The sequence below is a fragment of the Pongo abelii genome, chromosome 3, assembly GCF_028885655.2.
Source record: "Pongo abelii isolate AG06213 chromosome 3, NHGRI_mPonAbe1-v2.0_pri, whole genome shotgun sequence".
Taxonomy (NCBI): Eukaryota; Metazoa; Chordata; class Mammalia; order Primates; family Hominidae; genus Pongo; species Pongo abelii.
In genome coordinates, this window is record NC_071988.2 from 180555346 (window position 1) to 180571562 (window position 16217).

General features: G+C 41.3%; 1 protein-coding gene across 1 annotated transcript in view; it reads left to right on the forward strand.

Annotated features, from left to right (window-relative positions):
• RXFP1 (relaxin family peptide receptor 1) overlaps nucleotides 1-16217 on the forward strand; it is a gene marked incomplete at its 5' end in the record, with an annotated part of 129514 nt that overhangs the window by 38953 nt on the left and 74344 nt on the right. Inside the window, 1 exon segment of the mRNA NM_001133200.1 lies at nucleotides 6159-6296. Coding sequence (NP_001126672.1) covers nucleotides 6159-6296 — 138 coding nt within the window.

Here is a 16217-nt window from a genome sequence, read left to right on the forward strand (position 1 = left end):
CTAACCTTTTGCATTTTTAGTAGAGATGAGGTTTCACCACATTGGCCAGGCTGGTCTCCAACTCCTGACCTCAGATATCTGCCCACCTCAACCTCCCAAAGTGCTGGGATTACAGGCATAAGCCACCACACCCGGCCCAAAAGTTACTTTTAAAATATCACTTAAAAATATTTAAGATTTCTGATATAGCTGTTGAATCATAATGTTATGAAAATGTAGAACTAATTTCATGATACTGAGAGGTGACAGTGTGCTGGCAGCCCTTGCAGCCCTCACTGGCTCTCGGCACCTCCTCGCCTTGGCACCCATTCTGGCCATGCTTGAGGAGCCCTTCAGCCCGCTGCTGCACTGTGGGAGCCCCTTTCTGGGCTAGCCAAGGCCGTAGCTGGCTCCCTCAGCTTGCAGGGAGGTGTGGAGGGAGAGGTGCAGGCAGGAACCGGGGCTGCATGCAGCACTTGCAGGCCAGCGTGAGTTCTGGGTGGGCGTGGGCTCGGCGGGCCGCACTCGGAGCGGCCTACTGGCCGCAGGTCAGCAGCAGTGAAGGGCTTAGCACCTGGGCCAGCAGCTGCTGTGCTGGATTTCTTGCCTGGCCTTAGCTGCCTCCCCGCATGGCAGGGCTCAGGACCTGCAGCCTGCCATGCCTGAGCCTCCCCCTCACCCCGCCTTGGGATCCTGCGCAGCCCGAGCCTCCCCTACAACCGCCGCCCCCTGCTCCACGGAGCCCAGTCCCACTGACCGCCCAAGGGTTGAGGAGTGCGGGCGCACGGCTGGGACTGGCAGGCAGCTCCACCTGCGGCCCCTGTGGGGGATCCACTGACTGAAGCCAGCTGGGCTCCTGAGTCTGGTGGGGACTTGGAGAATCTTTATGTCTAGCTAAGGGATTGTAAATACACCAATCAGCACTCTGTATCTAGCTCAAGGTTTGTAAACACACCAGTCAGCACCCTGTGTCTAGCTCAGGGTTTGTGAATGCACCAATCGGCACTCCATATCTAGTTAATCTGGTGGGGACTTGGAGAACCTTTATGTCTAGCTAAGGGATTGTGAATGCACCAATTGGCACTCTGTATCTAGCTCAAGGTTTGTGAATGCACCAATCAGCACTCTGTGTCTAGCTCAGAGTTTGTAAATACACCAGTCGACACTCTGTATCTAGCTAATCTAATGGGGAAGGGGAGAACTTTTGTGTCTAGCTCAGGGATTGTAAACACACCAATCAGCACCCTGTCAAAACGGACCAATCAGCGCTCTGTAAAACAGACCAATCGGTTCTTTGTAAAACGGACCAATCAGCAGGATGTGGGTGGGGCCAGATAAGAGAATAAAAGCAGGCTGCCCGAGCCCACAGTGGCAACCCGTTTGGGTCTTCTTCCTCACTGTGGCAGGTTTGTTCTTTTGCTCTTTGCAATAAATCTTGGTGCTGCTCACTCTTTGGGTTCACACTGCTTTTATGAGCTGTAACACTCACCGCGAAGGTCTGCAGCCTCACTTTTGAAGCCATCAAGACCACGAACCCACCGGGAGGACTGAACAACTCCGTATACACTGCGTTTATGAGCTGTAACACTCACCGCAAAGGCCTTCAGCTTTACTCCTGAGCCAGTGAGACCACGAACCCACAAGAAGGAAGAAACTCCGAACAAATCTGAACATCAGAAGGAACAAACTCCGGACTCGCTGCTTTTAAGAACTGTAATACTCACCGCAAAGGTCTATGGCTTCATTGTTGAAGTCAGTGAGACCAGGAAGCCACCAACTCTGGACACAATACAATCATTGAGGAGCTATATTTGCCACTAAAAATAAATTTTAAAGACAGGACACAAAAAGATAATATTCAGAAAAGAAGTTATGTGGAGAAGAATATTCAAAAGAGCTGCATGAAAACACAGGCAGGTATGGCCAGTTAAAACATCTTCAAAGTATCAGTAGCTGGAGGCTAATTCATCAAAGAATTTTTCTTAAAATCTTGGTGTTTAAAGTGTCCTTAAAAAATAAAGATACAAAAAGTCTCAACACAGGTTGGTTTATTTATATGTATGCCTGAGATCTCTGAAATATGTGATGTTCTGCCAGTAATGGCCTTCAGCATGCAAATCCCTTTTTTTGACTTTGTTTTAAACAATTGGTTGAAAAAAGATTAATTCTGAATAATTTCACAAGTGAGAACATTAATTAGCACAGCTCATTATTACATTTGACTATGTCCTTTATCAAACTATGTGCTCTGAAATGACTACATAGAGTCAAAGCCTGTCATACATGGATTCTTCTCTATGAGAATGTTAATTGCCCTGTTATTAAGAAGTCCCGCCATACTCCACAAAGGAAGTAGTACTTTCATTTTTTCATGCTTTGGTCATTGACCCCAAATAAGTTTTTGCATAATAAGCTTTTAATGATTATTCAAACTGTTCTTATTTCTTCATAATTATGAGTATTCTAGAAAGTTCCAAAGATTTACAAACTTGGTAAGGATAATGGGTGCATAACTGTACTGGGAGTCTACAGATATCTCTGAAATTATATGAATCTCAGATTTTAAAGTGTTATAGTTAATATGTGGCTGACACAAAAACCTGCACACAGGTGTTTATAGCAGCTTATTCGTAATTGCCAAAATTTAGAAGCAACCAAGATGTCTTTCAGTAAGTGAGTGGATAAATATATATTACTAAGTGTGAGAAGCCAGTTTGAAAAGGCTACATACTGCATGATTCCAATGACATAACATTCTGGAAAAAGAAGAACTATGGAGATAGTAAAAAGTTCAGTGGTTACCAGAGGACTTTCAGGGCAGTGAAACTACTCTGTATTATACTATAATGGTGGATACGTGTCATTATACATTTGTCCAAATCCATAGAATGCATAACATCAAGAGTGAACTCCAGTGTAAACTACGGACTTTGAGTGACAATGATGTGTCAGTGTAGGTTCATTAACTGCAACAAATGCACCACTCTGGACTGGGGAGAGTGTTGATGGTGGAGGAGGCAGGGACTATATGGGCATTCTCTGTACCTTTTGCTCTATTTTGCTGTGAACCTAATAGCTATAAAAAATAAGTTCTACTTTTTAAAATGGCATTGTTGCCCTTCAAAGTCAGAATAGGATGGTTATGTGAAACGTTATCAAATATTCATACCTTTCAATTGTTTATGGAACAATTTTTACTCCTTAAGTTTGTCTCCTCTAATTTTACTATTCAACAAGTAATTTTCAGCATCCCTAACCAGAGATACAAACAAATAACGACATGGGCTTTGTTTACAATGAATGTTCTTTTTTGTTGGTGGGGGGTGGGGATAAGATTAAAGCACTCGAAACAATTGGACAACCAATATGTGATGAAATTTAATTAATTGGTTGATGAGTGTGTCTGGTGCAAAGAGGTTAAAGTGGACTGCTTTTTGAAGTATTGATAGTTTTAAAGTTCTTATAGTGTTCTTCATTCTATTAAATGTTTATTTGTAGGGGTATAAATACAGAAAATCAGATAATATTTCAAAACTTTAATCTTTAAATTAGCTTGGACACTCAAACATTCTTTCCTAGAAACGCGATTGCAAATAATGACTAATTTTTCTTCAATAAAGGAAGTGAAAGAATATTTATCTAATAGGATTAGAATCTCACCTAGATGCAAGCCAATAAAGTCTGAGTCAGGAATTCCAACAAGGCTGGAGCCCAAATTTCAGGAGGAAGTGATAGTGACGAGGGGGAATGGTAGTGATGGAGGAGGAGTTCCAGGAATCGGGGAAGGTATAAAAAACCGGAATGGGACTTCTGGATTGAAGATGGAGTTTGGAAGTGTTGAAGTGAGTGAGAAAGTGTTGAGCTGAGTTAGAAAACTCACATGGTGAAGCTCTTGGGTAAGGGTGGAAATGAAGGCAAATGAGCTATCTTTATTCTTGCACCCTACCGTTCCCCCAGAGAGTCTCAGTGGTGGCACTGCCATGCTTCCAGCTGGTCAAGCCAGTTCAGAACATTCTGTCCATTTCCATTCTACCCCTAAATTACATGTCAAATATGTTCACTTCTCTCCTCTCCACTGGAGCCATTCTAGCCTAAGCCTCATTTGTCTATTACCTGGAGCACTGCAAAGTTTCCTAATCAGCAGCCCAGCTTTCCCTCCTACCCTCCCCTCAAGTCTCCTACCCAATGGCACTCCACCCCAGTAGCCAAAATTATGTGACCAAAACATACCTGTTTCCTAAGTGGCCCCTTGGCTTCAAATTCTTCATTGATTCCCCTTTGCATTTTAAATAAAACCCAAACTTCTTCCCTTTGCCCAAGGATACTTCTCTACCTCATCAACCTCAGCTCATGTCACTTGTCCCTGCTCACTGGGCTCCATCACCACAACTTTCCCAGAGTTCCCTAATCCTCAGCCTGAAGCCTCTTCCTCACCACTTTAACTACCACCACCACTTCCCCACTCCTACCTCCCCTAATCTCATGGGTGATTTCCTTTTCTTCCTCCAGATCTCAGCTTAAATGGCACCATTTTACAGAGGCCTCCCTCTAACTACCCCTTGTACAAAGCACCAGCACACAGTTATTTTCCATTACATCACCTGTTTTCTTTCTTTTTGGACGTCTCCATAAATTGTAAATATTTATTAACTTGTTCAATGTATCCTCCCTGGGAGACGGTAACCTTCCCTAGGGCAGGAACTCTGTTTCATTCAATGATGCATGCATAAAATCTTGCACAGGGCCTTAACACTTAGCAACTATCCTATATAGAAATGATCACATGGCACCTGCTTTCCTGTTGTCCTCTATGTTTTCTTCTTTCTCTAATACTAATACAGGAGTTATTAAGAAATTATTTTAGGCAGTTAGAAAGGGTAAAAGAGGCTGGGCGCAGTGGCTCACACTTGTAATCCCAGCACTTTGGGAGGCCGAGATGGGCAGATCAACTGAGGTCAGGAGTTCAAGACCAGCCTGAGCAACATGGTAAAACCCCGTCTCTACTAAAAATTAGGCGTGGTGGTGCATGCCTGTAATCTCAGCTACTCAGGAGGCTGAGGCAGAAGAACCACTTGAACCCGGGAGGCGGAGGTTGCAGTGAGCCAAGATTGTGCCGTGGCACTCCAGCCTGGGCGACAAGAGCGAAACTCTGTCTCAAAAAAAAAAAAAAGAAAGGGTAAAAGAGTCCTCGGTGGAATTTTCCTTTAATAAAAAGCAGCCCCAAACCATTTCTTTTCTAACAGAAAGCAGCCTGAAAAGTCAAGCTGCAAGCACAGATATGCAAGCTGGAAGCTTTCGTATGTAAATGTCAGCAGCTGTACCTGGAAGCCAGATACATTCAATGTGGCGATTCCCGCTCCCTTTTCCTTATCACCATGTGTGTGGGTATCACAGGACTGGCCAGGTAAAGCCACATGTGCAGGTGTCAGGGTGACAGCCAGGTAGAAGCCACATTTGCATAATAAAAGATTAGGGTGGAGGGCCAGTCTTTTAGGTCTTTTCGCAGGCTATGTAAATGAACACCTGGTGAAACCAATCCCCTGGGCTCTATGTAAATCAATCACCGCCTCCTCAAGCCTCTGTACAAAATCAATCGTGTTCTGCCCCAAAACCCGGAAACCCTCTCTTGGGCCACTGGCTTTCTCATCATGAGGAAACTTTCTCTGTCTTCTTTTTTGTCTATTAAACTTTCCTCTCCTTAACCTACTCCACGTTTGTGTCCGTGTCCTTAATTATCTCAGGGTGAGACAATGAACCACAGGTTTTCCACAGACAATGAAGTCGTTTCAATACTAGACCAGCCTTGATTCTGAGCCCATAGTAAGAATATAACAAATTTCTGTTTTTAAAATTATTGGCTGAAAATTGTTAGTAGAAGAGGGTAATTGGATTGAACTGTGAAGTATGGGCAGATGTTTCATAGAAGAGAGGAATGGAGAGGCACTCCGGGTGAGAAACATCATGAACAAAGGCAAAGAGGAAAATGTTGGCATCTTCTGGAATCATGGAAAGAACATCCTAAGAGGTGAAGGTTCCTAGAAAATAACTGGCATCAGGGTTGTATGTAGAAACCATGATGAGAAAGACAAATGATTATAAAATATCAGGGAGAAACTGCTCTTTGCCATGCCTTTGTATTAACCGCCTTCAAACTTTATGTCTTCTCCCCTTTTCCTCAGTTTCTCATGGGGGTGGACAGGATGTCAAGTGCTCCCTTGGCTATTTCCCCTGTGGGAACATCACAAAGTGCTTGCCTCAGCTCCTGCACTGTAACGGTGTGGACGACTGCGGGAATCAGGCCGATGAGGACAACTGTGGTGAGTGAAGCCCCTGCAGTCACGGTGAGAGAAAGGAGCAGAAAGGACTGAAGGTGAAGTCGCTGAGACTTCTCTCAACAAAAAGACAAAACTAAATTGAAATACAAAACATATGTTGCTTAAGGAAATCTTACACGTATTTCAGTAGCTTAAAATATCCACTCTTCTCTTGGTGTGTGTGTTTTTTTTTTGTTTGTTTGTTTGTTTTTGAGACGGAGTCTCGCTCTGTTGCCAGGCTGGAGTGCAGTGGTGCGATCTTGGCTCACTGCAACCTCTGCCTCCCGGGTTCAAGTGATTCTCCTGCCTCAGCCTCCAGAGTAGCTGGGACTACAGGTGCCCACCATCACGCCTGACTAATTTTTTGTATTTTTAGTAGAGACAGGGTTTCACCGTGTTAGCCAGGATGGTCTCAATCTCCTAACCTCGTGATCTGCCCGCCTCTTCCTCCCATTGTGCTGGGATTACAGGCATGAGCCACTGTGCCCAGCCTTAATATCCACTCTTTTCTATGTAATGGTATCACAGCCAATATTCCAGGCAAGTGGTGGTTGCTCATAGAGTAAGTTTTAACCAAGATTGTCCAACCCGCAGCCTGCAGGCTGCATGTGGCCCAGGATGGCTTTGAACGCAGCCCAACACAAATTCATGAGGTTTTTGAAAGCATTAGTTTTTTTGTGATTTTTTTTTAAGCTCATCAGCTATCATTAATGTAAGTGTATTTTATGTGTGGCCCAAGACAACTCTTCTTCCAGTGTGGCCCAGGGAAGCCCAAAGACTGGACACCCCTGTTTTAACCCAACAAACCTGCCCAAGTAAGGTGTTAGAGGCAGAATACTGTTGAAATTGAGAATACGGGCTCTGGAGCCAGACTGCCCAAGTTTGAACCTGGGTATAACGATAACCAATTATGTAAGCTTGAGAACATTTCCTAGCCTCTCTGTACCTCAGTTTCCTCATTTTATAAAAGGGTGTGGTAATTGTGCCTATACTATAAGAATTCAGGAATATTAAGGGTACAGAATTAGAAGAGTACTGGACATCTAGGAGGTGCTGTCTAAGTGTTGGATGCTGTTGCCCTTTCTTATCTTTTGGGAAGAAAAGTGAGTCCTTCTAAAAGAGACAAAACAAACAATATGTAAATACAACTTACTTCCTACTTAACCAACAACCATACCTCCGGTTTTTTAAAGCTTGTAAGTAGGGCTTCTGGCCAATTTGAATATGGGAAAATAGCTTTCAGTTAGAATTTTGTTCAAACTTCTGAAGCCTTAAAAATACAAAGTTAGAACCTGAATTGTTTGGATCTGAGTCACTGGGAAAATAAACTTCGGTTAATAATGTAAAGTAGTAAGATTTCTCACCTGTCAAGAAATAAGGCACTATTTTGGGAGGACTAAAAGATGCATAACAATGTTATTATGCAAAGTGTCACATAAATAATATATGTTAATGAGGCCTTCCTGTGATCAGTCCCCCAAGTATTTCAGGCTTTCTAAGAAACCACCTTGAAGGAATTAAGTTTCCGTTAACATAAAATAAGATGAACACCAGGCTTGAAAATCCTCCTACCTGAAAAAAATCAGCTAGGTCACACAAGCAAACCTTAGCTGAGCTTATTTCTTGAATGTAACTGAAACTTAGGTTGTTTCTTGTAAATGCCTCTGATAATCACAAACAAAACTTAAATCGTCTTTCTAAAGTGGTATAAGGTAAATCACTTTTAACCAATCCGCTATCACCTGGAAACCCCGTTGTAATAACCAGTCATGGAAAAGGTTGAAGAACTTCCTCATTTTCACTTTATGAGCAATCCTATAATACACGCCTCTGAGCTTTCTTACTGCCTGGGCTGAAATCTCCCTGATGTTGAACTGTACTTTCTCTTACTGTATGATAATAAACTTTTAGATTTTTATAACTCGATCTGATTTTGACACTTCTTAGTTTGAAACACTATTTCTATGTGATGGCAGTAACTCAGATATAACCACACTATCTAAAATAGTGAGTTTAAGTTGCAATTGTATTTGATTTGGATGGCTATAAATATGTTTTCATTTATTTAAAAAAAATAACATCTTGTTAAAATAAATTAATATTACATAATTTTTTAATTAGATGAAGCAGTGTTTTGCCCACTGCCAGCCAGTTCCCCCTCGACCTGCTGGCAGTTCAAATAGAGAGTTCTAGACAGAGCAATAGGGAAACTTCACTCCAATTAAAATGGCAGCTGGAAGCAGGAAAGGAACGTGGTGGGAGTATCAAATTTACCAGCAAGTGTAGCTTCTCAGTGGAAAAAAAGCTTGGGAACTCTAGCTTTAGGGCTAAGTTTAAAGAGGCCAAGTAGCAAAAGTAGCAATCCTTACAGTAATAGTCCTTAAAATCATGCAAGTTTCTCAGGATTCACCAAAAAGCACATTTAGACAGAGGTAATAGGGCATTGGGGTTTCAGAGAGAAGTTCAGTAATCAGAGTTAAACTCTAGCTATAAAGGGAGGCAAAAAATGGCTTGTTTTCTTTTCTATAAAACTGGAATAATAAATATCCATGTTCATGGGTTGTTAACAGTATTCCATGAGATAATGTATCCGAGATGCTTAGCAGAGTACAGGTGCTATGGACTGAATGCTTGTGTCCCCCATAAAGTTCATATGTTGAAGCCCTATCCCCCAGTGTGATAGGATTTGGAGGTGGGATTTGGGGGATGTAATTAGGAATACTTGAGGTCATAAGGGTGGATTAGTATCCTTATGAGTCCTAAGGGAGCTTGCTTCATCTCTCCACCATGTAAGGAAACAGCAAGAAGACTGCTGTCTGTGAACCAGAAAGTGGGCCATCACTAGACATGACTCTACCAGCACCTTGATCTTAGACCTCCTAGTCTCCAGAACTACGAAAAATAAATGTTTATGTTTAAGCCACCCAATTTATGATACTTAGTTATAGTAACCTGACCTAAGACAGTAGGACATGAAATTAGCACTCAATAAATGTTACCTAGTGTTATCAGTTAGCTGTAATTATATTACAAACATAGTGGCCTAAAAAGTAACCATTTATTTAGCTTATGATTCTTGGGGTCAGCAGTTTTGGATGGACTCCACTGAGATAAGCTAGGCAGTTCTGCTCTCAGCTGGATTTTCTCATGCACCTGCAGTCATCTGTGGATCAGCTATGCCATGATGCCTGGGACCTTGTCTGTGTCCTTAATTCACCATTGCCAGTGTTTGAAAACTCTCAAGTCCAGTTTTGGAAATCTGGGAAAGATCATAATTCACTCTTGTAAAGACATCTCTATGTAAAAAATAACTATTTCAATTTGTTACTGATCTTCTTATGCCAGAATCACATAACTTTCTTGAAATTCACCTAGACCACTGGATCTCCAAAAGTAGTCCTGAGACCAAATTCATCAACATTACCCAAGAAGTGGTTAGAAATACACATTTTGACCAGGCCCGGCGACTCACACCTGTAATCCCAGCACTTTGAGAGGCCAAAGTGGGAGGATTGCTGGAGTCCAGGAGTTGGAGATCAGCCTAGGCAACATGGCAAAAACCTGTCTCAATATTTTTTAAAAGAGAAAAAATAATTATTTTAAAATATTTATATAAAAATTTTAAAAAAGAAATTCAAATTCTTAGGCTCCATCCCAGACCTATTGAATCAAAAGCTCTGTTTTAATAAGAGCCTCATGTCATTCTAATACACACTAAGTCTTGAGAACCACGAACCTAAACCCAATGAGCAGAAAATCAGGAATGCATACAAAATGGTAGCAACAGCAGAGATGCATTAGAATCAAGTTTTCAATATGGTACGCAAGCATTCTAACTTGCTCACAAACTCCATTATTATCAATTATCTACAATTTTTAGCTCCTCTAGGAAAACCAGTACTCTAGTAGTGGCAGTCATCTAGAAATAGAAAAAAAAAATTAATTCCGTTCAAAACCTCAGAGATGCCGAGTTGGCATGCTGCTGCTGTCCATGCAAAAATAGGCTGGAACTTTCCAGGAAGGATGGCAGAATTTCATCACCATCTTTAGAGTCCAGGTGATGGAAAAATTATGAGATGCAGTTATTTCTGTTTGTCTCTAATTGCTTTAATTTCCCTTGTGAACTGAGTGTTTTTTTCCTTCATTTTATAGTATCTGGATCATTTATGCTCCCAAGGCTGTTCTTTTTTTCTTCGTCTTCTTCTTCTTCTTTTTTTCTTTTGAGACAGTCTCACTCTGTCATCCAGGCTGGAGTGCAGTGGCATGATCTCAGCTCACTGCAACCTCTGCCTCCAGGATTCAAGTGATTCTCCTGCCTCAGCCTCCCAAGAGCTGGGGCTACAGGTGCATGTTACCATGCTCAGCTAATTTTTTGCATTTTTAGTATTGATGGGGTTTCACCATGTTAGCCAGGATGGTCTCGATCTCCTGACCTCGTGATCCACCAGCCTCGGCCTCCTAAAGTGCTGGGATTACAGGCGTGAGCCCACCGCACCTGATCAGCTGTTCATTTTACATCCATATGTAAATTCTGTTTAATACTAATTAAATTAAGTCAGAAAGTTGCTTCATTTCAGAATATGTAAACTTCATGCATATTTTCAGTCATGTAAAATACAATATCTTAACATACAAATATAAGAAATACAAATATAAGAAAACCCCATAATTAAAAATCACTTTTAGGTAATAACTTACAACTTAATAATATATTGTCAAATAAAATACCTTCTTTTAATAAAAGGGCTTTTTTCTTAATCAGACCTTTTAAGGTATATCTTAAACTCCAAAAACCTCTCCCTTATTCTGTCAAGCTATTTAAACCTTGACACTAATAATAATTATTAAAATGGAAAAATAAGTCAAATCGAAATTGTAGAAATAAAATTTAGGGAGATCGCTGAAAAAAATGAAACACCAAATGAACTAAATTGCGTCCCTGTATTTGAACTAATATATGAACTAATTATATTTAGAAAGAACTGTCACTTTTGTGTTATCACAGGCACTTTAAACAAGTACTCTTATTTAGTACATATTAAGGTCCCAGTTTTCTCAGAAAACCCATAAATAATTAATTTCCCTATAATTAAACACCTTATTAAGTATAAAAAATAAAATATTTCAGCACAAAGAGCATTGACATTAACTCAGTGAAGATTTTTTGTGAACACAATGCAAGCAAAATCAATAGATTTAAAATTTTTCAGTTGAATTCATATGAATCCTTTTTTCTAAAATATTTACACAATATGGAATTTATGTATGTATGTATACAGACATACGTATATCAAAAACTGATTACACTATTTTTATAATAACTTTGATCCTTACTGGTAAACTTCAGTATAGAAATGTATAGATGTTTCCTGAGTTATGCAATTTTATATAATTCCCATATAATTCCATTTATTTTTTTGCCATGTGTCACTAACCCATTCTTCATCTCTGCTCAGAACTGTCACAGACACAATCAAACAGCATAAGGACCAAAAAAATTTTTTTAAGTCATCAGAGCAGTGTTTGATATGACAATGACAAACCCAAAAGGAGGGACCTTTCAGTTTTTTCAGCTAGAACTATGATACCTGAGAGAATACGTCTGGGTAAATAATAAAGGAACCTGATAACAAAAAGTTGAGGGTTCTTCTTTAGGAATCATCTGTGTTCATTTTCAAATGAGTGCAAGCTCAGTAGTAAAAATGTTAAAGGAGCATCAAATTCTCAGATGCTATTAAATTAGTTCACTACCTCTAGATTTGTATTTAAAAGAAACTCTTTGCATTTCTAGATTAGAATTTGCTCTAGCATTCCTTCTGTGTTATAAACAGAAGGCTGTGCTAAATGAGGGCTCCCCCTCATGGTTACACTAACCCAACCTTATCCGAGAGACAGGTTGAATTACTATACTGGGAAGACTGGCGTTCTGGTGCCTCTCCACTGTACTCTTGTTCTTTAGCACTTTAGCAGCCTTGTCTACAGGAAAAGGATAAAGGCCTTTGTCAGTCTGTTTACATATTACCAATTCTATAACCCGTAGGGGAAATGGAAAACCTCTTCTAATACATTTTGGGTCATTTAGTGTGTTAGTATCTGCCAAAAATTAACGTGCAAATAATGTGACCTTATTTGGAAATAGGGTCTTTGCAAATATAATGCAGGTAAAGAGTGACATCATGCTAGATCAGGGTGGGCCCTAGATCCAATGACAGTGTCCTCACAAGAGACAGGAAATGGCATACAGAGATGCTGGAGAAAAGAAGGCCATGTGAAGACAGAGGCAGAGACTGGAGCGATGCTGCCACAAGCCAAGGAACACCAGGAGCCATCAGAAGCTGAAAGAGGCAAGGAAAGATTCTCCCCCAAAACCTTCTGAGATGCTGAGGCCCCGCTGACACCTTGGTTGCAGACGTCTGGCCTCCAGAACTGTGAGAGAACAAACTTCTCTTGTTTTTGATTTTTTGTTTTGAGACAGAGTCTCACTCTGTAGCCCAGGCTGGAATGTAGTGGCGTGATCTTGGCTCACTGCATCCTCCGCCTACCGGGTTCAAGCAATTCTCCTGCCTCAGCCTCCTGAGTAGCTGGAACTATAGGCACGTGCCACCACACCCAGCTAATTTTTGTATTTAGTAGAGATGGGGTTTCACCATGTTGTCCAGGATGGTCTCGATCTCTTGAGCTCATGATCCGCGCATCTCTGCCTCCCAAAGTGCTGGGATTACAGGCGTGAACCACCGTGCCTGGCCAGCTTCTCTTGTTTTAAGTCACCAAGTTTGTGGGAATTTGTTACAGCAGCCTAACAATGCACGTTAGGACAGGACATGGAGAAGGGTCACCTTCTGTGGGCCTAAAGAGACATTATTAAGGTCGGCATAAAGTCCTGGTCCAGATTAAAGCGAGCCTTAGAATTTAGTCTTAGTGAATTTTAGACAGAATTTCCAATGAGCTGTTCTTATGCATAATTGTATGTGGTATAAAACCTCCTAAAGACGATTTTGCTTCACTGTTCACTTGCAGTTCTGGGTTGTGCTAAACTTGAACCACATGGTTTTTACCAGGTGTTTTGTACTCTTTTATGTTATGGCGAGTCAGGTATGGCTACAAGAGACACCAGGGAGGCTCAGAAACACAAAAGTTTATTATTCCCACAGGTTCTAGAGACAGGAGGCAGGGCATACCGTACAGGGCTAGATGGGAAAGACACCAGGATGGTCAGTCAGGAGGCAGAAGACAGGGGTGAGAGGGGAGGCATCAGGCCAGAGCCTTTATTGGGGTTTCTGAGGGAAATGCAAGGCAGTGCAGGGTGAGCAGCTTAAGATGTGCTGGATTGAATAATTTTGGAGGGCTCTAAACACTAGCAGTGGTCCTTGCTTCCCAGCTACCTGGCCCTGGGATGATGAAGCGGAGGACTATTGCCTCCAGGGTGTGTGGGCTAATCAGAGGAGCTCTAGGTCTGGATTGGTTTGCATATCAAAGGCATGCTCTAAGCACCCTTTACTCTCTAAGAACTGACAAGCCCTAGGAAAGACAATCTCTTACTAGCCTAGAAAGTTTTTTTAAAAGATGTTAAATATCATAATATACAGAAAAAAAGTGTTTAAATGTACAATATACCAAGTCTTTCTCAAGTTCAACTTTGCCAGCACTTCCCTCCCTGCCTCCCACTTTGCAAATGTACACAGAAAGTTGCAGGAACAAACAACAGTAAGTAGAAAGTCACCTTTACCATGTAGCAAAAACTGACCTCTGCATATGAATGCTTCTCTGGGAAGCTCCTTGAAAGTATGAACATTTTCCCACGTAGAGTTTTCTATTTCAGCTCCTTCCCAATGTGATCTTAAATGCTTTGCCTTCCCTCCCCACTGCACTAGACTTTGTTGTCTGTTAGTAATAGTTTACTTTGCAATTTTGCCATTCACTGCGTATTTTAGGTTTGAAAAGACGTCTTATCTTCTAGGTTTGTCTATGCATGACTACTTTTTTATTATTATTTTTGAGACTGAGTCTTGCTCTATCACCCAGGCTGGAGTGCAATGGCGCGATCTCAGCTCACTGCAACCTCTGCCTCCCAGGTTCAACCGATTCTCCTGCCTCAGCCTTCTGAGTAGCTGGTATTACAGGCACCTGCAACCACACCTGGCTAATTTTTAGTAGAGACAGGGTTTCACCATGTGGTCCAGGCTGCTCTCGAACTCCTGACCTCAAGTGATCTACCTGCCTTGGCCTCCCAAAGTGCTGGGATTACAGGCATGAGCCACGATACCCAGCCTGTGCATGACTATTTGTGACACTATCTTCTAACCCTCCTAGGAATATTTGGTTTTGTCTAATAAGAGTTGTAATAATAAAATTAATAGTGTCTATTTTTTTTAGTATTTATTATGTTTCAGACATAGTCCTAGTCCTTTAAGTACATTATCTCATTCCTCCTCACTATAAATTAGATGTGATAGACTATTTCCATTACACAGGGAAGGAAAATGGAAGTATAGAGAAGTTACATAACTCTTCTGACATCATGGTTTGCTCAGAATTCATACCAAATGCTTGGCTTGTTCTGTTTTGTTTTTTGATTGGGAGGAAAGAACATGCTTATGATATTGATCATTGTGTAGTAGGGCCTTCAAACAAATCTCTTATTGATAAAATTTGAATTCTATGAAGTCTTCCCTTTAAGGATTTTGGTTTTAAAAAGGTAAATTCTTTTTAACTTTCTTTTTAAAATATAATATATAAGAGATTAGATGAACTTCCAAACCTAAAATTGCAAGTATAATAGTATGAATAATGAATAGTATTTTTATAGTACTTTCCATTTTGAGTGCTTTATACATTTTACCTCATTTAATCCTCATGACAACCCAGGAGAAATGGACTGTTTTTGTTCCCTTTAAAGATGGAGACATTGATGCACTGCATCAATTTCATCCACATGGTGGATGTCTGTTTTGCATTGTTACAAAGGAATAGTTGTGGCTGGGTAATTTATGAAGAAGAGAGGTTTATTTGGCTCATGGTTCTGCAGACTTTCCAAAAATCAGGGTGCCAGCATCTGCTCAGCTTCTGATGAGGGCTCAGGCTGCTTCCACTCATGGCAGAAGGCAGAGGGGAGCCAGTGTGTGCAAAGATTACATGGCGAGAGAGGAAGCAAGAGAGAGGAGGGAAGGTACCAGGCTCTTTTTAAGCTAGCTCTCTTTTGAACCAATAGAGTGAAAGAGAAGTCGTTCACCCTGAAGGGACAGCATTAATCTATTCATGAGTGACCAACATTCATGATCCAATTTAGGACCCACCTCCCAATACTCCTAATACTACCACATTGGGGATTACATTTCAATATGGGGTTGGGTGGGAACAAACAGCCAAACTATAGCAGTAGACATGACAATCAATTCAAGTTCTCAAGTGAGTAAGAAATGTAAATCTTCATTTTTCTATGGCCAAAGGTAATTTCTGCTACAAGTCTCCATTCTTCCAAGTGGTAGAAGTCTAAACCAAGGCAGTTAAAGGTCTGATTCATTTCCCTTCACCTGGCATTGCAGTTGAGCTCAGCAGTCTCTGTGGTGCCAGGACATTGTGTGGGGGGTCTGGTTGCCTGTTGTCAGCTGATGATGGCAGCATCCCCTCAGATGTGCATAAATCTATCTGGTCCTCTGCCATAAGTCACCACTCTGTCATCTCCTGCCTGTTTTAGGCCCTTTCACATCCAGTGCCTCTCCTGCCTACATCTGCGGCACTCTGGGGCTCACAGGAAACATTTAGTACTCCTGAGCCAGGCTGAGCCCAGGAGAATTTTTATGCTTATATTTAGGTCCATCTGCCTAGGCCCTCATGGCCATTTCTCCTCTACTATTCCCGTGTCAAGCCAGAGTGTGCAATAATTCTGTGGGTCCTGCCATACATATGGCCTCTACTTAGCAAAGG